At 36.8% G+C, this 22,928-nt stretch overlaps 1 protein-coding gene across 1 annotated transcript; it reads right to left on the bottom strand.

The window, feature by feature from the left end:
* Positions 1–20,485: 20,485 nt before the first annotated feature.
* On the bottom strand, positions 20,486–22,443 carry LOC130973085 (stilbene synthase 3-like). Its single transcript, XM_057897481.1, has 2 exons — positions 22,193–22,443; positions 20,486–21,698 (listed from the first exon to the last, which is right to left on the bottom strand). The coding sequence occupies exons 1-2, from the start codon at positions 22,371–22,373 to the stop codon at positions 20,707–20,709; spliced, it is 1,173 nt and encodes a 390-aa protein (XP_057753464.1). The 5' UTR covers positions 22,374–22,443; the 3' UTR covers positions 20,486–20,706.
* Positions 22,444–22,928: the final 485 nt, after the last annotated feature.

Here is a 22,928-nt window from a genome sequence, read left to right as displayed (position 1 = left end):
CCATGGATGAGAATTCATGCATGTTTATGCTGAATTATTGATAATTGTGATTTGCACTTCCACTAATGGAGATAAGAGTTTCCCTGGGAGAAAGCAGTGGCTAGCCACCACGTGCTCTAGGTTGAGACTCGAAGCTCTTTTGACCCTATGTCATAAGTGTGGCCGGGCACTGTGAAAGACCCGGATGAGCTCGCCCCCGTAAATATTCACCAGTGAGGGTGATGGATATAGATCATGATTATGATCAATTTTATGATGAGTATAACTCGAGTTGGGGATGCGTGACAGAGGGACAGTCCAATGGTTAACTGTCAAGACTTGTCGGGTTGGCTCTATAACCGACAGATGATATCATCAGCCACTAGGGACAGGCATTCATCATATGCATACTATGTGAATTGTTTGAGATTGCCTATTTGATTGCATAATACTTGCTAATTGTCTAAATGCCTTAACTGCTCCTATTTGTATATTCTTTGTTTGATATAACTGTGTTTGCTATATTATTCTCCTGCTGGTGGTTGGGAGGTTTGAAGGAATTGGAAAGGGAAGTATTAGATAGACTGAAGAATCTTTAGTCAGATGCCCTTATATGGTTTAGCTTGTTTATAAGCTTTGATATTATCTAGAGGAAGTACTAAGATTACCTTCGGCTTTCCTCTATTATTATGTATTATATATGTGGAAGCTGTTACTATGCTGGGGACCTCTGGTTCTCACCCATGCGGATTTTGTGGTTTTTCAGATGCAGGACGTGATGTTTCCCGCTGAGGCATGCTAGAGGCTTCTATTCTTGCGAAGATCCTTTGTTCTCGGGGCTATGTTTTGGTTTATTTATTTTGCTTAGATACTTTTATCTCCATTAAATAATACAAACTGTGATTACTCCTCTTATGGGAGATTTTGGAGAATAGGTTTCCGTATTTGTGTCCCTTTGGGTTTCCTTTGGGGTTTTCCTTATTTTATCATATGTATATATTGTTATGCTCGGACCGGTTATCTTCGCAGCCGGATTCTGAGTCTTGATATTCCTGTTTTTGACACTCCTTTGTATATATATTATCTCGCGTTGGTTTATCCTTGTTCGTTACGTTATCGATCGGAGTGTTGCGCTTTTGAGTTGCGATTTTTTTTTATTTACCCCTTTTTCTACAAAGGCTCCTAGTTATAATCAATCATTCATACTACTATACGTACTAAATTTTTATTTTAGAGGTCGTAATACCTTGCCATCTCTGAATTATGACTTAAACATAAGACTCTGTATGGTAGGGTGTTACAGAATCAATTACATAATTTTGATTAAACTTTATTTCTTTTATAATTAGGAAAAAATATTATTTAGATTTTAGAAAATATATTTTACATTAATTAGGATTAGATATAAAAGGGAAAAGAATCATCCCTTTCTGGCATCTCTTCTCTCAGACCTCATTCCACAATTTTCAGCTTTTCAGAATCCTTATTTTCTCTTTGAACCATGAGCAACTAAACCTCCACTGTTAAGGTTGGGAGCTCTGTCTATTGTATAGATTGATATAATTACTTTTCTATTTTAATTCATGTACTGATTTATTTTTCAATAATAGTTTTCATTCTTTATCTTATGAATTTGGGTGGAACGGAAGTATGACCCTTTTTCTAATTGAGTTCTTGTATAACATGAAAAAGCTCTTTATTTGAACAACAACTTGAAAACAATTTCTCCTAAATTTCTAATTATCTATACTTAACGGAATACGTGATAAATAATCCTTTTATATTTGGGTAATTAGGGTTTCTGTGGCATATGAACTAGAATTGAACTTCACCCTCTAATTGGAATTAAGTGACCAAGGAATTGGCGGTTGATGAAGGTTAGAGGAGACTAAAAAGGTCTATGAAATTAGGGTTTAGTCACATATAGTTTGCCATGAATTGAGTCTTGCATGATTAAAATAGTTAGTAAGAAAAGTCAATTCGAAAGATAGATATCTCTGAAGCCTTAACTGTTTCTCCATATATTATTCACAACTTGATTACTGCTTGCTTTTCTGATTCTCTGAATTATCGTTAATGCTTTTGAACCTTCAACAACATTTTCTGTTTGTCTGACTAAGAAAATCACTTGACCATTGTTGCTTGATACATCAATCCTTGTGGGATCGACCCTCATTCACCTGAGGTACTACTTGGTACGACCCGGTGCACTTGCCAGTTAGTTTGTGGATTATAAATTTCGCACCATGGTTCTTCTTGAGATATAGAAATTGGTGTCTTTATAGGCATAGAATTGATGAATAGAGTTGATGTTATGACCTTTTGTCATTAAGTTAGAATAATGGTTTTTAAGATCGTTTATTACAAACTTAGAATGAAGGCAAATAAATTCGAGTTATGACTCATAGTGCATAATAAAAACTGAGCTATAAGGTGACGGATCACAGTCCTCAAACTTTGTCTTCTGATCATATGATCCAAGCTAAGCTTAGAAAATGAAATGAGTTATAACTCGGTTAAAAGATAAGTGAATAACGATATAGTGAACACCAAACTTAGTCAGGTTATTATGTCGGTATTTATTCAAAAAATAAATAATTCTACAATAAGTTTTATCTTCTCGAGTTAACTGTGAGATAGATACTTTATCAACCTATAACAAGAGACCGATGATTATTTATTGCTCATCTTTAAATTATGATTATTGGCTTAACCAATAAAGATGTTCTGAACTGAATATGATAATAAATATAAATATACATAAATTGTAGAATAAAATAAATGAATCGGTTACTCATATGCTAAGTAGTGATATTTTGAATTAAAAAATTCTAAAGAATTACTTTGAGGGTTAAAGCCATTTTGTATATATTGGCGAATTTGAATTTGAATTCATGACTTTAGTGTTAAAAATTCTACATGTAAATTCATGAAGTTGTCATAATAAGATTCAATATTTAATAAATGTAAGCATTTATTGTATATGAATTACTTGAATCCAACACCTTACTTTCTTAGTTTCTTAGCATGTAATTTCAAATGCTATGACAGAGAAATAGAATAATATTAATTAAATAAAAATACATTGAAATATAGTGGTTACAAGCTACTATATTTATTGATTTTTGCTCCTATTCCTCTCAAATAAGAGCTATGCCACGAATAGTAGGTTCTAGGAATTAATATAGTAAAAATAAAGAAATAGTTAGTCATGGTCTCATAGAGGATAGAAAATACATAAAAAGAATTATGGATAGAGCATATATAGCTCGAGATCAGTCTTTTTAACCGAGCTTGATGTTAAGATGTAATATGTATAAAATAGTAATTGAGAGAGTTTGTCCTTGTTTAGACAATATAGCCAAATGTGCTTTATAAGGTAGCCAAGCTTTGTTGTTGGATTGAGTAATAATTGAGTTTGTTCTCAAATTCATTAATAACCGAGTTTGTACTCAAATTAATTGAAAATCGAGTATTCTGTTTAGATTGATTGAAAGTCGAATTCGTTTCAGATTGGTTAAAAGCCGAGTTTATTTTTGGATTGGTTGAAAGTTGAGTTTGTTCTCGGATTGATTATAAGGCAAATTTGTTCTCGGATTGGTTGAAAGACGAGTTTGTTCTCGGATTGATTCAAAGTCGAGTTTGTTCTCAGATTGATTCAAAGCCAAGTTTGTTTTCGAATTGATTAAAAGCCAAATTTGTTTCGGGTTAGTTAAAAGCCGAGTTTGTTCTCGGATTAATTAAAAATTGAGTATTCTTGGATTGATTGAAAATCAAGTCTTTTTTCATATTGATTGAATCATTGATTGACTATGATATGTAAAATGTTATAATATGTAAAAGTGAGCAATTGGAATGTATAAAGTGCATAAAAAGTTACGATGTAGTAAAATTTGATAAAAGATTTATACAAGCAAACTAGATTAGACATGGTTATACCGATGTATAAATGACTCGGGAATTTATTCTATTGAGGTCATTTGCCTTTCATTACCGAGGTATAAATGACTTGATAATTTGTTCTATTGAGGTCATTTACCTTTTATTACATGTAATGGTTAAACAAAGAATTATCAGAATAAATAATAATCATGGAATTAGTATAATTATTACTTTGAGCTATTTCATTGTTTGAATGAATCTGTAGTTGTCTGTCTTTTCAAATTCAAGAAAAAATGTTAGTCATCTAACCATCACTGTTGATATAAAGAGCAAACCAAATACTACAAAAAAAGCAAAGGAATAGATATTCTAGAATAGAAATAAAAATAATGTCAAGATTGATCCATTGGTCATGAATGTCAGTTTTTTTTAGAGTTTATCCTCTCCTCATGTTTGGTACCTGATTAAATTTAGAGTAACAAATAATAATTTTGGCTTTAAGCAGTTATGATGTTAGTAGAGGATGATCTCAAATCTTGATCTCTATATTGTTTAAATTTACTTTTATAAATATAAAATTAAATAATAATACAAAATATTAAAGATAAATTAAAAACAGTTGTCCCTTTATTTTATAGATTTGGGCCCAATAAGACTCAATTAAGGGCGCTTAATAATGATGATGACAATTTGATCTATGAAAACTTAGTTAGGTAATGATAAAGTAATATAACAGCAATTGTGGTGTCGTTCTTCTGCACAAAGAACAAAAATAATGCAAACAAACTAGTGGAACAAAAAATTTGAAATCATCATAATATTCTATTGTGTGCAATTATTTGGTGACATTATGAATTAAATGGAAGAGCTTTATAGTTTTGCAAAAAGTTAAAGTCAAAAGAAAATGAGTGATAATTTCATAATTGCAAAAATCTTGTAAAATAGAGCACAAGAACTATAATTTTTGAGAATATATAATAACTTGTTATTTTAGTTTAATATCACCTAAATAGATGAGATCTTGTTGATCATAGTTTGAGCATATGATTTTGTTAAATTTTTTAGAAAGAGTATTGTTCACTTTGGCTTCAGGAGAGTTTGGATAATAAGTTTATATAGAGAAAGATAAAGATATAGGACTATGCATGTGTAGTGTATATATGCATTTGATTGTATGTGAACTCGAAAGTTTAGAAATATATATCCATTGACGGAATTGATTGTATGATCCGAGGATATAATGACTAATTGTCTTGGAAATTTTTCTGACCTACAATAACCTATTGATGAATTTCTCACTCAAAGCAATTAATTATTGAATATTTACAATTTATATTGAAGGTCATATGACATAAATAAGATAAATTGAGAAAATAAATACATGTATAAAGCTACAACATATATTGAATAATATATATTGTAAAAGTAAAATATTTCAAAATAGAAAGATATACCTTGAAAGCTGATAATTGTAGAGAAGGAGACGACATATATGAATGTCATACATGCCAAATATGAATTTCTTAATTTTATTTATTAATATTTGAACTTTGTTTCGTAAAATCTGCATTAACTTGTTAATAAAGCAATAAAATAATTAGTCATTTAATGATATAATAAATTTTGTTTAGCTATGAAGTATATTTTTTGTGCTAAAATAACAAATTTGCATGTTTGTAACTATTTTTTACTTAATTTTCAGCATTAAACAAATAGTAACATAAAATTTAATAAAATGAATAGTATAGCAGTTATATATTGCTAGAGAATAAAGAATATATAATTAATATAATCAATTAAATGACATTGAGCTATTAGGACTTTTAGACAATTCAATTTTAGATTTAAGTTCATGCAAAAATATATTCAAATTTATAAGTATTGTAGGAAAAAAGAATGAAGTATTAATAAAATAAATAATAGAGATTGAATTAATATAGTATTGTTGAACAATTTTATTATGAGTTTTGAAAGAATTTTATTTTATTCGAGACTTGGACTCATCTAATTGTATAGATGTTAATATAAAAATATTAAACAATAATAATATAATTTATGAAAAAAATTAGCATGATCGTATAAACTTATAATGCTATATAGTAATTATATGTTTGGAATTTGTTCATGTGTGATAATTGAATTCATATATAAATTGAAATTAAAAAAGTGCTAAAGAAATAATTAGCGAGTAATGTTCATGCTTTTGGTTTGTTGTTGTAGTTTATCGAACTTTAAGAATGACTTTTAAAATTTTTTTAAATATTTGCATACCTTGACTTTGGAGATGTCCAATGACAAAATGAAGTCATCTTTTAAAAATATGCAACTGGAGTATAGAGAGCAAAACATGTTCGACAAGCGTGACACATGGATAAGAATAGCTAATGCAAAGAATGAATCATGGTACGTTTAGATTTAAAATAACAATGATATATAGGGAGAGGTTTTGTCATCACTCTCATGACAATAGATAAAAAAAAATGTAAGAGATGAGGCTATTGTGTAGTAGATGATCCCAAGAGCTAAAAATAAAGTAACTATAAGTGACTATATAGCAAGTTATGTACTCTTTCCGCTTTTGGTCAAGAATGAAAAAGATAGAACATGTCAAGTAATTAAAGAGCTTGAAATTAAAGAAATTTTGTAGGTGACAATACATTGATTTATTTAAATTTTTAGGAGTTTGAAGTGCATATTTTTAGATTTTGAATTATTGATAGAAAGTATAACAAATTAAAGATTAGTGTCAATAGTCTTTTTATTAGGGTTAAGTATTGTTTTCGTCCCTAACGTCTTAGGTCAAAATCAAAATCGTCTCCGACCTTTTTTCGTTATTAAAATCATCCTCAACGTTCAAAAACCCTTTAAAATCATCCTTCTCCGAATTCTTGGACCAAAATACCCTCATCATCATCATTCTTCTCTTCACCTTTCTCACCCCACCACCTCCAACTGCCACCAACATTACCACCACAACCACCATCAACACCAACACCACCAACACCAACACCAACACCAACACAAACACCACCACCAACGCCAACCAACATCAACACCAAGAACATCAAACAACAGCAACAACACCATACCACCACAACCACCATCAACACCAACACCACCACCACCACCACCACCAACACAAACACCACCACTAACACCAACCAACACCAACACCAACACCAAAAACCCCAAACAACAGCAACAACACAAAAGAACAACAAATCAAAAAGCAGAAACAAAAAGCAAAAAAGCAGGAAAGCAAGAAAGCAGATGCAGATGGCGGAGGCGGCGAGGCGGCGAGAAACGGCGACGAAGGCACGGTGGTCTCCCTCTCCTGTGCGCACTTTATTCCTGACGGTAATGTGGCATGGTGCGGCGCGATGGATGGTGGCTGTGTGATGAGCGGATAATTTGTACGCTTTTTGGCATTGTTTTTAGTATGTTTTTAGTATGATCTAGTTAGTTTTTAGTATATTTTTATTAGTTTTTAGTTAAAATTCACTTTTATGGACTTTACTATGAGTTGGTGTGTTTTTCTGTGATTTCAGGTATTTTCTGGCTGAAATTGAGGGTCCTGAGCAAAAATCTGATTCAGAGACTGAAAAGGACTGCAGATGCTGTTGGATTCTGACCTCCCTGCACTCGAAGTAGATTTTCTGGAGCTACAGAAGTCTAATTGGCGCGCTCTCAACGGCATTGGAAAGTAGACATCCTGGGCTTTCCAGCAATGTATAATAGTCCATACTTTGCCCAAGATTTGATGGCCCAAACCGGCGTGGCAATTCAGCCTCAGAATTTCCAGCGTTTAACGCTGGAACTGGCATAAAACTTGGAGTTAAACGCCCAAACTGGCATGAAAGCTGGCGTTTAACTCCAGAAAAGGTCTCAAAACATGAAAGCTTCAATGCTCAGCCCAAGCACACACCAAGTGGGCCCGAAAGTGGATTTTTCTGTCATGTACTCATTTCTGTAAACCTTAGGTTACTAGTTCACTATTAATAGGATCTTTTGACATGGTATCTGTACCTCATGACACTTTACACGTTTTCTTTGTGTACCTTCCACGGCATGAGTCTCTAAACCCCATGGTTGGGGGTGAGGAGCTCTGCTGTGTCTTGATGGATTAATGCAATTACTACTGTTTCTTATTCAATCATGCTTGCTTCCATTCTAAGATATCACTTGTTCTTAACCCGGATGAATGTGATGATCCGTGACACTCATCATCATTCTCAACTATGAACGTGTGCCTGACAACCACCTCCGTTCTACCTTAGATTAAGTAGATATCTCTTGGATTCTTTAACCGGAATCTTCGTGGTATAAGCTAGAACTGATGGCGGCATTCAAGAGAATCCGGAAGGTCTAAACCTTGTCTGTGGTATTCTGAGTAGGATTCAATGATTGAATGACTGTGACGAGCTTCAAACTCCTGAAGGCGGGGCGTTAGTGACAGACGCAAAAGAATCACTGGATTCTATTCCGGCCTGATTGAGGACCGACAGATGGATAGCCGTGCCGTGACAGGGTGCGTTGAACATTTCCACTGAGAGGATGGGAGGTAGCCACTGACAACGGTGAAACCCTACATACAGCTTGCCATGGAAGGAGCCTTGCGTGTTTGATGAAGAAGACAGTAGGAAAGCAGAGATTCAGAAGATGGAGCATCTCCAAAACCCCAACCTATTCTCCATTACTGCATAACAAGTACTTATTTCATGTTCTTTTGCTTTTCGCATTCAATCCTGATAATTTCTGATATCCTGACTAAGATTTACAAGATAACCATAGCTTGCTTCAAGCCGACAATCTCCGTGGGATCGACCCTTGCTCACGCAAGGTATTACTTGGACGACCCAGTGCACTTGCTGGTTAGTTGTGCGGGATTGCAAAAGTGTGATTGCAATTTCGTGCACCAAGTTTTGGCGCCGTTGCCGGGGATTGTTCGAGTTTGGACAACTGACGGCTTATCTTGTTGCTTAGATTAGGACTGTTTTGTTTTTATTGGTTTAGAGTCTTTTAGTTGAGTCTAGTTTCATATTTTAAGTTTGGTGTCAATTGCATGCTTTTGTTTTTCTTTTAATTTTCGATTTTGCATGTCCTTAGTCCCTTTTTGATCTGTAAAAATTCTAAGTTTGGTGTCCTCTTTGTGTTTTTCCCTTAAAAATTTTCGAAAATTAGTGTTTGATTTTCTAAAAATTTTAAGTTTGGTGTCATTTTGTTGTTTTTCTCTTTCCTCTTTTCAAAAATCAAATCTTTCTCATAAAAATTTTTTTTCAATCATATCTTTCTAATTGCTAATCTCAAAATCTTTTTAATCAACTACTTGATTCAGTTTTCAATTTGCTTTGATCTTATTTTCTTTTAATTTTCGAATTTTATTTTATTTTATTTTCCTTTTGTTTTTATTTTATTTTTTATTTTTCGGTTAATTCAAAAAAAAAAAACAAATTTTATCTATTTGCAATCCATATCATTTCCCTTTATCCATTATGGACCTAAGTGGGATTGATCAGTCCAGAAGGACTCTGGGGTCATATGCTAACCCCATTACAGCTGCATATGGGAGTAGCATCTGCACGCCTCCTATCAAAGCAAGCAGCTTTGAGCTAAATCCTCAACTCATTCTCATAGTGCAGCAAAATTGCCAGTATTCCGGCCTTCCTCAGGAAGAGCCTACTGAGTTTCTGGCACAGTTCTTACAAATTGCTGACACAGTACATGATAAAGAGGTGGATCAGGATGTCTACAGACTACTACTGTTTCCATTTGCTGTAAAAGATCAAGCTAAAAGGTGGTTGAATAACCAACCTACAGCAAGCATAAAGACATGGAAACAGTTATCAGACAAATTCCTGAATCATTTTTACCCTCCCAAGAGGATGACACAGCTAAGGCTGGACATCCAAGGCTTTAAACAAGAGGATAATGAATCCCTTTATAATGCCTGGGAGAGGTATAGAGGTATGCTAAGAAAATTCCCCTCTGAAATGTTTTCAGAATGGGTACAGTTAGACATCTTCTACTATGGGCTTACAGAAAAAGCTCAGATGTCTTTAGACCACTCAGCTGGTGGATCTATACACATGAGGAAGACAATTGAAGAAGCTCAAGAGCTTATAGACACTGTTGCTAGAAACCAATATTTGTATTCTAGCAATGAGTTCTCTCTAGATGAGGAAGTCATGACAGTAGTCACTGACCCTAATCCTCAAGAACAGATGATTGAGCTTAATCAACAATTGCTCCTGATGACAGAACAGTTAGCAGAATTTAAAGAGATGCTCTATGAAACTAAAGTTGCTAACAAGAACATAGAACTGCAGTTGAATCAAGCAAAACAGCAAATATCTAAACAGATAACAGAGGAGTGTCAAGCAGTTCAACTGAGGAGTGGGAAGACACTGAATACCACTGCTCAAAAGAGCAAAAAGCCAAACAGGGAACAATTGACAGAGGATAACCAAACCACTGTTCAAAATCCCTCTGAGGACAGTAAGAGCCCAGAGAGGAATGTTATTGGCGTTCAAACGCCAGAAAGGGAAGGAAAGCTGGCGTTAAACGCCCATTCCTTGCCCAGTTCTGGCGTTCAAACGCCAGAAAAGGGAGAGAAGTTGGCGTTTAACGCCCAATCTTCACCCAGTCCTGGCGTTCAATCGCCAAGGGAAGATCAGACACCTGAGAGTGCTGACAGTAATCCCTCTAACAAGGCTTCTTCAACAACTTCTGTAAGGAATAAACCTGCAGCATCTAAGGTTGAAGACTATAAAGCCAAGATGCCTTATCCTCAAAAACTCCGCCAAGCGGAACAGGATAAGTAATTTGCCCGCTTTGCAGACTATCTAAGGACTCTTGAAATAAAGATTCCGTTTGCAGAAGCACTTGAGCAAATACCTTCTTATGCTAAGTTCATGAAAGAGATCTTAAGTCATAAGAAGGATTGGAGAGAAACTGAAAAAGTGTTTCTCACGGAAGAATGCAGTGCAGTTATTTTGAAAAGTTTACCAGAAAAGCTTCAAGATCCTGGAAGCTTTATGATACCATGCACATTAGAAGGCGCTTGCACCAAGACAGCCCTGTGTGATCTTGGAGCAAGCATCAATCTAATACCTGCATCCACTATCAGAAAGCTTGGGTTGGCTGGAGAAGTCAAACCAACCAGGATATGCCTCCAACTTGCTGATGGCTCTATTAAACATCCATCAGGCATAATAGAGGATATGATTGTCAAGGTTGGGCCATTTGCTTTTCCAACTGACTTTGTGGTGCTGGAAATGGAGGAGCACAAGAGTGCAACTCTCATTCTAGGAAGACCATTCCTAGCAACGGGACGGACTCTCATTGATGTACAAAAAGGGGAAGTGACCCTAAGAGTCAATGAGGATGAGTTCAAGTTGAATGCTGTGAAAGCTATGCAGCATCCAGACACACCAATTGACTGCATGGGCGCTGACATTATTGACTCTTTGGTGGAAGAGATCAATATGACTGAAAGCCTAGAATCAGAGCTTGAAGACATCTTCAAGGATGCTCAGCCTGATCAAGAAGAACCACAGGAAACAAAGGAATTTTCAAAAATTCCTCAGGAGGAGGATAAGCCTCCCAAACCTGAACTCAAACCACTACCACATTCCCTGAAATATGCATTTCTGGGAGGGGGTGAAACTTTTCCAGTGATTATAAGCTCTGCTTTAAATCCACAGGAAGAGGAAGCACTGATTCAAGTGCTAAGAACACACAAGACAGCTCTTGGGTGGTCCATAAGTGATCTTAAGGGCATTAGCCCAGCCAGATGCATGCACAAGATCCTGTTGGAGGATAATGCCAAACCAGTGGTCCAACCACAAAGGAGGCTAAATCCAGCCATGAAGGAGGTGGTGCAGAAAGAGGTCACTAAATTACTAGAGGCTGGGATTATTTATCCTATTTCTGATAGCCCCTGGGTGAGCCCTGTCCAAGTTGTCCCCAAAAAGGGAGGCATGACAGTGGTTCATAATGAAAAAAATGAACTGGTTCCTACAAGAACAGTCACAGGGTGGCGTATGTGTATTGACTACAGAAGACTCAATACAGCCACCAGAAAGGATCATTTTCCTTTACCATTCATAGACCAAATGCTAGAAAGACTAGCTGGTCATGATTATTACTGCTTTTTGGATGGCTATTCAGATTACAACCAAATTGCAGTAGATCCTCAGGACCAAGAGAAAACAGCATTTACTTGCCCTTCTGGTGTGTTTGCCTACAGAAGGATGCCTTTTGGTCTGTGCAATGCACCTACAACCTTTCAGAGGTGCATGCTCTCTATCTTCTCAGATATGGTAGAGAAATTTCTGGAAGTCTTCATGGATGACTTCTCAGTATATGGAGACTCATTCAGCTCCTGTCTTAATCACCTAGCACTTGTCCTAAAAAGGTGCCAAGAGACTAACCTGGTTTTAAACTGGGAGAAATGTCACTTTATGGTGACTGAAGGAATTGTCCTTGGGCACAAAATTTCAAGCAAGGGAATAGAGGTGGATAAGGCAAAGGTAGAGGTAATTGAAAAATTACCACCACCTGCCAATGTTAAGGCAATCAGAAGCTTTCTGGGGCATGCAGGATTCTACAGAAGGTTCATAAAGGATTTTTCGAAAATTACAAAACCTTTGAGTAACCTGCTAGCTGCTGACACGCCATTTGTGTTTGACACACAGTGTCAGCAGGCATTTGAGACCCTGAAAGCTAAGCTGGTCACAGCACCAGTCATCTCTGTACCAGATTGGGCATTGCCATTTGAATTAATGTGTGATGCCAGTGATCATGCCATTGGTGCAGTGGTGGGACAGAGGCATAACAAACTTCTGCATGTCATTTATTATGCCAGCCGTGTTCTAAATGACGCACAGAAGAATTACACAACCACAAAAAAAGAATTACTTGCAGTGGTCTATGCCATTGACAAGTTTAGATCCTACCTAGTGGGATCCAAAGTGATTGTGTACACTGACCATGCTGCTCTTAAATACTTACTCACAAAGCAGGATTCAAAACCCAGGCTTATAAGATGGGTGTTGCTTCTGCAAGAGTTTGATATAGAGATAAGAGACAGAAAAAGGACAGAGAACCAAGTAGCTGATCATCTGTCCCGAATAGAACCAGTAGCTGGGGCGTCCCTCCCTTCTACTGAGATCTCTGAGACTTTCCCAGATGAGCAACTCTTTGCCATTCAGGAAGCTCCATGGTTTGCAGATATTGCAAACTATAAAGCTGTGAGGTTCATACCCCAGGAGTACAGCAGAGTGCAAAGAAAGAAATTAATTTCAGATGCCAAGTACTACCTATGGGATGAGCCATATCTCTTTAAGAGATGTGCAGACGGAATAATCCGTAGATGTGTACCCAGAGAAGAAGCACAAAGGATCCTATGGCATTGTCATGGATCACAGTATGGAGGACATTTCGGAAGTGAGCGAACAGCCACTAAAGTCCTCCAATGCGGCTTCTACTGGCCTACTCTCTATAAAGATTCCCGAGAGTTTGTGCGTAACTGTGACAGTTGCCAAAGAGCTGGTAACTTGCCTCACGGATATGCCATGCCTTAACAAGGGATATTAGAGATAGAATTGTTTGATGTATGGGGAATTGACTTCATGGGTCCATTCCCACCATCATACTCAAACACTTACATTCTGGTGGCAGTGGACTATGTATCTAAGTGGGTAGAAGCAATTGCTACACCCACTATTGATACCAAGACCGTGCTGAAATTCCTCCAGAAATACATCTTCAGCAGGTTTGGTGTTCCCAGAGTACTAATCAGTGACGGGGGCACTCATTTCTGCAATAGACAGCTATACTCTGCTATGGTTAGATATGGAATTAGCCACAAGGTGGCAACTCCGTATCATCCACAGACAAATGGGCAAGCTGAAGTCTCTAACAGAGAACTAAAAAGAATCCTAGAACGGACTGTGATAGCCCGAAGAAAGGATTGGGCAAAGAGCTTGGATGATGCTCTGTGGGCATACAGAACAGCATTCAAGACTCCTATAGGAACCTCTCCACACTAACTGGTGTATGGGAAGGCCTGTCATCTGCCCGTGGAACTGGAACATAAAGCCTACTGGGCAACCAGATTCCTAAACATGGATGCTCAGTTAGCTGGTGAAAAAAGATTGCTCCAGCTAAATGAGCTAGAAGAGTTCAGACTCAATGCCTTTGAAAATGCAAAAATTTATAAGGAAAAGGCAAAGAAATGGCATGACAAGAAGTTGTCAACCAGAGTCTTTGAGCCAGGACAAAAAGTTCTGCTCTTCAACTCTAGGCTCAGATTGTTTCCAGGAAAACTTAAATCCCGGTGGAGGGGTCCGTATGTGATTACAGGAGTGTCACCATATGGATATGTTGAGCTTCAAGATATTGATTCTGACAAAAGGTTCATGTTAATGGACAGAGAATCAAGCATTATCTTAAAGCAATTTTGAGCAGGAATGCTCAAAACTGACTTGAGTGATTCTCAGTAAAGGTCCAGCTAAAGACAGTAAATAAGCGCTTGCTGGGAGGCAACCCAGTCATTAGGAAGTTATATGATTTGTTTTTACAGAGGCAAGTATCAAAAATGAAGGAATTCACAGAGTTACAGAAGGATTCAGCTCAAAAAGCAGAGAAAAAGAGCTTACTGGCGAAAAAACGCCAGTAAGGGCATTTTGGGCGTTAACGCCAGAATGGGCACCATTCGGGCGTTTAACGCCAGTAAAGGTGCCATTTTGGGCGTTAAACGCCAGAATGGGCACCATTCTGGGCGTTTAACGCCAGTAAAGGTGCCATTTTGGGCGTTAAACGCCAGAATGGGCACCATTCTGGGCGTTTAACGCCAGGTGTGCAGTATCCTGGGCATTTAGAAAAACGCCCAGTGATAAAGGAATTCTGGCGTTTAACGCCAGGGCACCTGGCTGGGCGTTAAACGCCCAAAAGGGGCAACAAATGGGCGTTAAACGCCAGAATGGGTGCATTCTGGGCGTTTAACGCCAGAAAGGTGGGAGGACCACAATTTTGTTTTCAACCAAATTTTTCAAACTTTCCTTTTCTTACCCATACTTTTCTACAAAATCACACTTCAACCATTCATCATTCACTTTCAAATCTTCAAAAAAATCAAAACCATTCTTCAATCCTATTTCAAATCAATTCCAAATCTTGTTCAAAAACTCACCTTTCTCTCAAATTCCTCTCCATATCTTCTCAAATCTCTTTTCAATTTTTTCGAAATCTCCTTCCCCCCCCCCTTATAAATACACGTTTGGACCCTCTAAGTTTGGTGTGCTTTTCCGTGATCACTAAGCCAAGATTCATCAAGATCATGGCTCCTAAGGAAAACAAACCAATTTAAGAGGAAAGAAAGAGAATAATCCAAAGAATCTTTGGAATCAAGAGAAGTTCTTAACCAAAGACATGAAGACCATTATCACAAGATAATGGGTCTGAGGTCAGTGATCCCGGAAGTTAAATTTGATCTGAAAGAAGATGAATATCGGGGATCCAAGAGCAAATTCGAAACAGAGGATGGGAAGTTCTAACCAATCCTGAGATAAAGGTGGAAGGAACATGGTTCAGGAATTCTACTCAAATCTGTGGTTAACAGATAAGCAGAGAATGACTGGAACTGCTTACCATACCTACAGAACCATGGTCAGAGGGAAAGTTATGTACTTCCATCTGGACAAAATAAGAGAAATCTTCAAACTGCCTCAACTGCAAGATGATCCTGAATCCTTTAATAAGAGGATGGTGAGAGCAGATAAAGGGTTGGATCAAGTTCTAGAGGACATATGCCTCCCTGGAACTAAGTGGATAACCAATTCTAAGGGTGTCCCAAACCAACTCAAGAGGGGAGACCTCAAACCAATTGCAAGAGGTTGGCTAGACTTTATTGGGCGTTCCATACTGCCCACTAGCAACCGTTCTGAGGTCACTATCAAGAGAGCAGTGATGATTCATTGCATTATGCTTGGAAAAAGTGGAGGTCATCATGTGATTGCTTGTGAGATCTACACAATTGCAAATAAGAATTCCACTGAAGCCAAATTGGCTTACCCAAGCTTGATCTCCTGCTCTGTAAAGAGGTGGGGTGAAGATGGGAGTAGATGAATTCATACCCATTGAACACCCAATCACCAAGAAGTCAATGGAAGGACAAATGCAAGACAACTCTATCAAAAGGAGGGCGCAGGAGTTCCTCCCTGAATTTCCTGAAATTGGCTACTGGGCCAGCCTAGAAGCATCTATCACCAAGTTGCAAGAGACTATGGAGCAACTTAAGGAAGAACAGCAGAATCAGAACTGCATGCTCTGCAAATTGCTAAAGGAACAAGAGAAGCAGGGGCGTGAACTCCAAGAGATGAAACGCCAAAAGCTCTCCTCTCAAGTTGAGGGAACATCCACTTCTCAAAATCAAGGTTGTTGAGTCCTAACTCTGTGAAAACCTCTATCATTAGGAGCCTATTTTTTCGTTTTTTTGTTTTGTTTTGTTTTCTATTTTTATTTTTTTAGTCTCATCTTATATCTATTTTTGAGTCCTGTTCTTAATTCATAATTAATAAAATTTAAAATTCATGTCTTAAAGCTATGAATGTCCTATGAATCCATCACCTCTCTTAAATGAAAAATGCTTTAATCACAAAAGAACAAGAAGTACAGGATTTCGAAATCTATCCTTGAAACTAGTTGAATTAGCTTGATGTGGTGACAATAATTTTTGTTTTCCGAATGAATGCTTGAACAGTGCATATGTCTTTTGAATTTGTTGTTTTAAGAATGTTAAAATTGTTGGCTCTTGAAAGAATGATGGAAAAGGAGAACTGTTATTGAGGATCTGAAAAATCATCAAAGTGATTCTTGAAGCAAGAAAAAGCAGTGAATACAAAAAAAAATTCGAAAAAAAAAGAGAAAAAGAAAAAAAATAAAGTTGTGAACCAAGGCAAAAAGAGTGTGCTTAAGAACCCTGGACACCTCTAATTGGGGACTCTAGCAAAGCTGAGTCACAATCTAAAAAGGTTCACCCAATTATGTGTCTGTGGCATGTATGTATCCGGTGGTAATACTGGAAGACAGAGTGCTTGGGCCACAGCCAAGACTCATACACTAGCTATGTTCAAGAATCATATTTAACTAGGAGAATTAATAACATTATCTGAGTTCTGAGTTCTTATAGATGCCAATCATTCTGAACTTCAAAGGATAGAGTGAGATGCCAAAACTGTTCGGAAGCAAAAGCTACTAGTCCCGCTCATCTAATTGGAACTATGTTTCTTTGATATTTGGAGTCTATAGTATTCTCTTCTTTTTATCCTATTTGATTTTCAGTTGCTTGGGGACAAGCAACAATTTAAGTTTGGTGTTGTGATGAGCGGATAATTTGTACGCTTTTTGGCATTGTTTTTAGTATGTTTTTAGTATGATCTAGTTAGTTTTAGTATATTTTTATTAGTTTTTAGTTAAAATTCACTTTTCTGGACTTTACTATGAGTTGGTGTGTTTTTCTATGATTTCAGGTATTTTCTGGCTGAAATTGAGGGTCCTGAGCAAAAATCTGATTCAGAGACTGAAAAGGACTGCAGATGCTGTTGGACTGACTCGAAGTAGATTTTCACGCTCTCAGGCATTGGCATCCTGGAGCAATGTATAATAGTCCATACTTTGCCCAAGATTTGATGGCCCAAACCGGCGTGGCAATTCAGCCTCAGAATTTCCAGCGTTTAACGCTGGAACTGGCATAAAACTTGGAGTTAAACGCCCAAACTGGCATGAAAGCTGGCGTTTAACTCCAGAAAAGGTCTCTACACATGAAAGCTTCAATGCTCAGCCCAAGCACACACCAAGTGGGCCCGGAAGTGGATTTTTATGTCATTTACTCATTTCTGTAAACCTTAGGTTACTAGTTCACTATTAATAGGATCTTTTGACATGGTATCTGTACCTCATGACACTTTACACATTTTCTTTGTGTACCTTCCACGGCATGAGTCTCTAAACCCCATGGTTGGGGGTGAGGAGCTCTGCTGTGTCTTGATGGATTAATGCAATTACTACTGTTTCTTATTCAATCATGCTTGCTTCCATTCTAAGATATCACTTGTTCTTAACCCGGATGAATGTGATGATCCGTGACACTCATCATCATTCTCAACTATGAACGTGTGCCTGACAACCACCTCCGTTCTACCTTAGATTAAGTAGATATCTCTTGGATTCTTTAACCGGAATCTTCGTGGTATAAGCTAGAACTGATGGCGGCATTCAAGAGAATCCGAAAGGTCTAAACCTTGTCTGTGGTATTCTGAGTAGGATTCAATGATTGAATGACTGTGACGAGCTTCAAACTCCTGAAGGCGGGGCGTTAGTGACAGACGCAAAAGAATCACTGGATTCTATTCGGCCTGATTGAGGACCGACAGATGGATAGCCGTGCCGTGACAGGGTGCGTTGAACATTTCCACTGAGAGGATGGGAGGTAGCCACTGACAACGGTGAAACCCTACATACAGCTTGCCATGGAAGGAGCCTTGCGTGTTTGATGAAGAAGACAGTAGGAAAGCAGAGATTCAGAAGATGGAGCATCCAAAACCCCCTATTCTCCATTACTGCATAACAAGTACTTATTTCATGTTCTTTTGCTTTTCGCATTCAATCCTGATAATTTCTGATATCTTGACTAAGATTTACAAGATAACCATAGCTTGCTTCAAGCCGACAATCTCCGTGGGATCGACCCTTGCTCACGCAAGGTATTACTTGGACGACCCAGTGCACTTGCTGGTTAGTTGTGCGGGATTGCAAAAGTGTGATTGCAATTTCGTGCACCACTGTGGCAAGGCAACGATCCTGAGTAACGCGGCGGTGACTGGCGCGATGGCGGCGACGATCCCCTCCCCCCTTTCCCCTTCCCACTCCTCCTCCCCCACACCCCTTCTCCCCCCCCCCCCCCCACCCCCACCTCGCGTCCTTTCCCCTTTTCCCCTTTTCCGGCGCCGTCCCCCTCTCCCCTTCCCCTTTTCCCTTCTCCTCCCCTTTTCCCCCTTCCCCCTTCCCCCGATTCTCTTTCTCCCTCAGCCTTTCTTTTCTTTTTTTTATTTTATAACTTTTTAATGAAGGGTAATTTAGTAATAACAAAAATAAAATTAGTAAAAATGACGATTTTATAACATTTTGTAACGTTGAGGATAATTTTAATAACAAAAAAAGGTCGGGGACGATTTTGATTTTCACCCCAAACCTTAGGAATGATTTCAGTACTTGGATACATAAATTGCTAAAATATGTAAATGTTATTTGAAAATTGATTCAAGTATTTGAATATAATTCAAATTCTTTGAATCTATTCGGTGGAGCAGGAAATTAGTTTACTAGTTCCACTGTGGGTACCAATTGTTCTTGTGTAGATGAACTTCTGAGGTATAGCTTGTCTCTTGTGCTGTTGTAATACGCCTTTTCTTTAATGGAGTGAGAATAACTCGGACATCAAAGAACACAGTGGGTGAGTACCTGCAAAAGACATTCTGACGCTCAAGTCAGTAAGTGTTTAAGAGGTATAAGAATTCTATGATTATAGAATGTTAAAACATGAAATAGAACTTATCATATAGTTCTTCTTGATACATAGAATTGATGAATAGAGTTGTTGTTATGACCGTTTGTCATTAAGTCAGAATAATGATTATTAAGATCGTCTGTTATAAATTTAGAATGGAAGCAAATAAAGTCGAGTTATGACTCATAATGTATAATAAAAACCGAGCTATAAGATGATGGATCAAGTTTTCTAGAAGTTTTTTGGGATTACATTATCTTTCGGGTGGATCTCTCTCATGTGTTGAAGTAGTTGATCGATGGATCGCTGAGAAATATTTGCTTTAGATTTAATTGTCATTAATCTAACAGCAAATAAAAGTTTAGTATGGTTTTTTTCATTAAGATTGTTTAATTTGTATTATAAAATAGAAATCTAAATTTAGTTTTAAAAAGGCTAACATATACCATGTAAGTTAATTTTGAAAAGACGAAAATTTTCTTTTAGAATTAGGGTTGTTTAATTGTACTAGACATTCGAAATTTGGGTTTGATTATAAAGAGTTTAAAATACAAGTTTGGTGAATTTCATTTCAAAAGTAGTAGATACCGGCAGTTCCGAGAAATACTACTGTTTTCTAAACGTATTCTGCTTGTAGAAGTATAAAACCAGATAACCTGATACTTAATATGTTTGAACTACTATATATGCTACTTTAATGTGTGTAACACAAGTTATAACTAGAACAATACACAATAATATATATCAAATTGAATTTTATTACGTATTTGCTACAAGACAAGATGACAAGAGTTTCTATAAGATTAATTTTATTATATTCAAGCTTGTATAATAACGTAACATATTAAAAATTACACAAGAAAGTAACACTATATTATTATACCATTGCATGAGATACTTCAAACAAACGATAATATAAAAAACTACAAACACAATACTCCAAAGCCTTGTACTATCATACCTAATATATATTTTTTTATTTTTTCTTAAACGGAATCTCATGAAGGTGCTTATAGCTGTATTTATAGATGAAAATGCAATCCAAATATTGGTATGTGTTATGTTGCTCAATCGAAAAGAATTTGATATATTTTTTACTAACAGTTACAAACTTTGATATTGAACTCTTAAGCATAAAGAATTAACTTTAGACATCTGTATCTAAGTTTTCACTCATCTAATATTCTATATGGGCCAATCCGGCCCATATTTTGGAGTAAAAGAATTATTAAAAAATAACATAGTTGTATACATGTAGAGACATATAACTACGCGCATCATATGGCCACGCTGCGGAGAACAACAGTTTCAATAGTAAGACCAGGACCAAATCCAAAAAGCACACCCCAATCAAGTCCTTCTCCAGTAGTTTTAAGCCCCCTTTCAAGGGACTTCTTCCTCATCAAATCCATAATGAAGAACACACATGCACTTGACATGTTACCATAATTGCTAAGCACATCTCTAGTGGCTTTCATCTTCTCTGGCTTCAAATTCACCTTCTGCTCAACTTGGTCCAGAATTGCACGTCCACCAGGGTGTGCAATCCAAAATATTGAGTTATAATCAGATATACCCAACGGATCAAAAGCTTTACTGAGTGCTTCGTTGATGTTTTGCGAAATAATATCAGGAACACTCTTGTTAAGATAGAATGTAAGCCCAACTTCACGAAGGAGACCACCAATGGCTCCATGGCTGCCAGGTACAAGTTTTTGATCAGTTGAAACAAGCTCAAAGATAGGCTTCTCAACTTCTGGCACAGGATCAGAACCAATGATAATCGCAGCAGCTCCATCCGCAAATAATGCTTGCCCTACAAGACTATCCATGTCTATCTCACTAGGACCACGAAAAGTGACTGCAGTATTCTCGGAACAAACAATAAGCACACGAGCATCCTTGTTGTTTTCAGCCAAGTCCTTAGCCAAGCGAAGAACAGTGCCGCCAGCAAAGCAACCTTGGTGGTACATCATGTACCTCTTGACGCATGGGTCGAGCCCTAAGAGTACGATGAGTTCGTAATCAACACCAGGCAACGCAACGCCACTGGTGGTACAGAAGATCAAATGCGTGATCTTAGACATTGGCTGGCCCCATTCCTTGATGGCCTTGGTTGCAGCCTCTTTTCCGACCCTTGGTACCTCCCTGATCATCATGTCTTCCCTTGCATCCAACGACGGTGCCTTGTATGCACACATGTTGGGGTTCTCTTTTAATATTTCTTCTGTTAAGTACATATGTCTGTTCTTGATCATTGTCCTCTCACCTAAAATGATATATAATTCACATCCATCAATACTCTTTTTCAAGATTAAAACATCATTCACTTATATATATATATATATATAAAAATGGGTTTTTACATTTTAAATTCCGATCATTTCGCATATCAAACCTTTCAAGTTATTCATGTAGTGATTTAATTTAAACTTTCAGGTTTGATTTAAATAGTTTATCCAACTTTAATTATAGACATAATGTATTAAATCTAATTATATATGAGTAAATAAATAAGTATGTGAAAGATCAAGAAAGTATATATGACCAAAATAAATTTGTGTATGTTTACGAACATAGGGAAATAGTAACTTGTTAAGTAGTTATCGTTGTTACTATGAGTTGGATATATATCATATTATGGTACACGGTATAATATGTTAATTGTTGTGTATCAATAATTAATATCAAAGTAAAATGACGAATTTTAGGTTGATAAATATTAAATTAAACAACATCAAAATATTTAATAACAATACTTACAAATATGTTGGAACTTTTTCTTTAGGTCAGTCATGTGTTCGCTATTGGTTACTTTGAAATAATAATCTGCATATGTACTCTGATCAACACAATTTGGTGGATTTGCTGTGCCAATTGCCAACACAGTTGCTGGGCCTTCTGCCCTTTGTTGAACCTTGCGGATGTCATTCACAGCCACCATGTTTTCTTAGCTAAGTTCTTTGGGATAGCAAAGCTCAGATATGTTCTTTGGAATAACAAATGTATTTTGATTTGATGAAGACTTGGGCAGGGGGTGCGGGGATATTTATATGCCTGAGAGCAGGGGCATATGCGGAATTAAAAGGACATAGAAAACGTGCTCAACTCAAAAGTGTCGTGATAGTGACAACGATTATTATTTATTTAGTTAACTTCAAAAATGATGTTCTCAAACAAAGCATAGTAAACTCGTGATAATGTCCCATGTCAGCAGACTCAGCACTATTCGAAAACGATGTTTCTCTCACTTTGAAAGGATAAACCCGCTGCTATTCTGGACCAATAATTTGGAGGCTCGAGGAGGAAATTTCTACAGGGGACATCACTCTCTTATTCAGTGATTTATTGGAGAAATTTTTTATTGCCTTCTATTTTTTTTATTTTTTATTTCTATTGTATATTATTTATGCTTTCAATTATCTATTATTTATTATCAGATATCTATTTTTTATTATATATAATATAAATGTAAACATATTTAGTGTATAATCTTTTA

Source organism: Arachis stenosperma, chromosome 4, assembly GCF_014773155.1.
Source record: "Arachis stenosperma cultivar V10309 chromosome 4, arast.V10309.gnm1.PFL2, whole genome shotgun sequence".
Classification (NCBI taxonomy): Eukaryota; Viridiplantae; Streptophyta; class Magnoliopsida; order Fabales; family Fabaceae; genus Arachis; species Arachis stenosperma.
The sequence above is the reverse complement of the archived record's forward strand: the minus strand, read 5'-3'. Positions and strand labels throughout refer to the sequence as shown.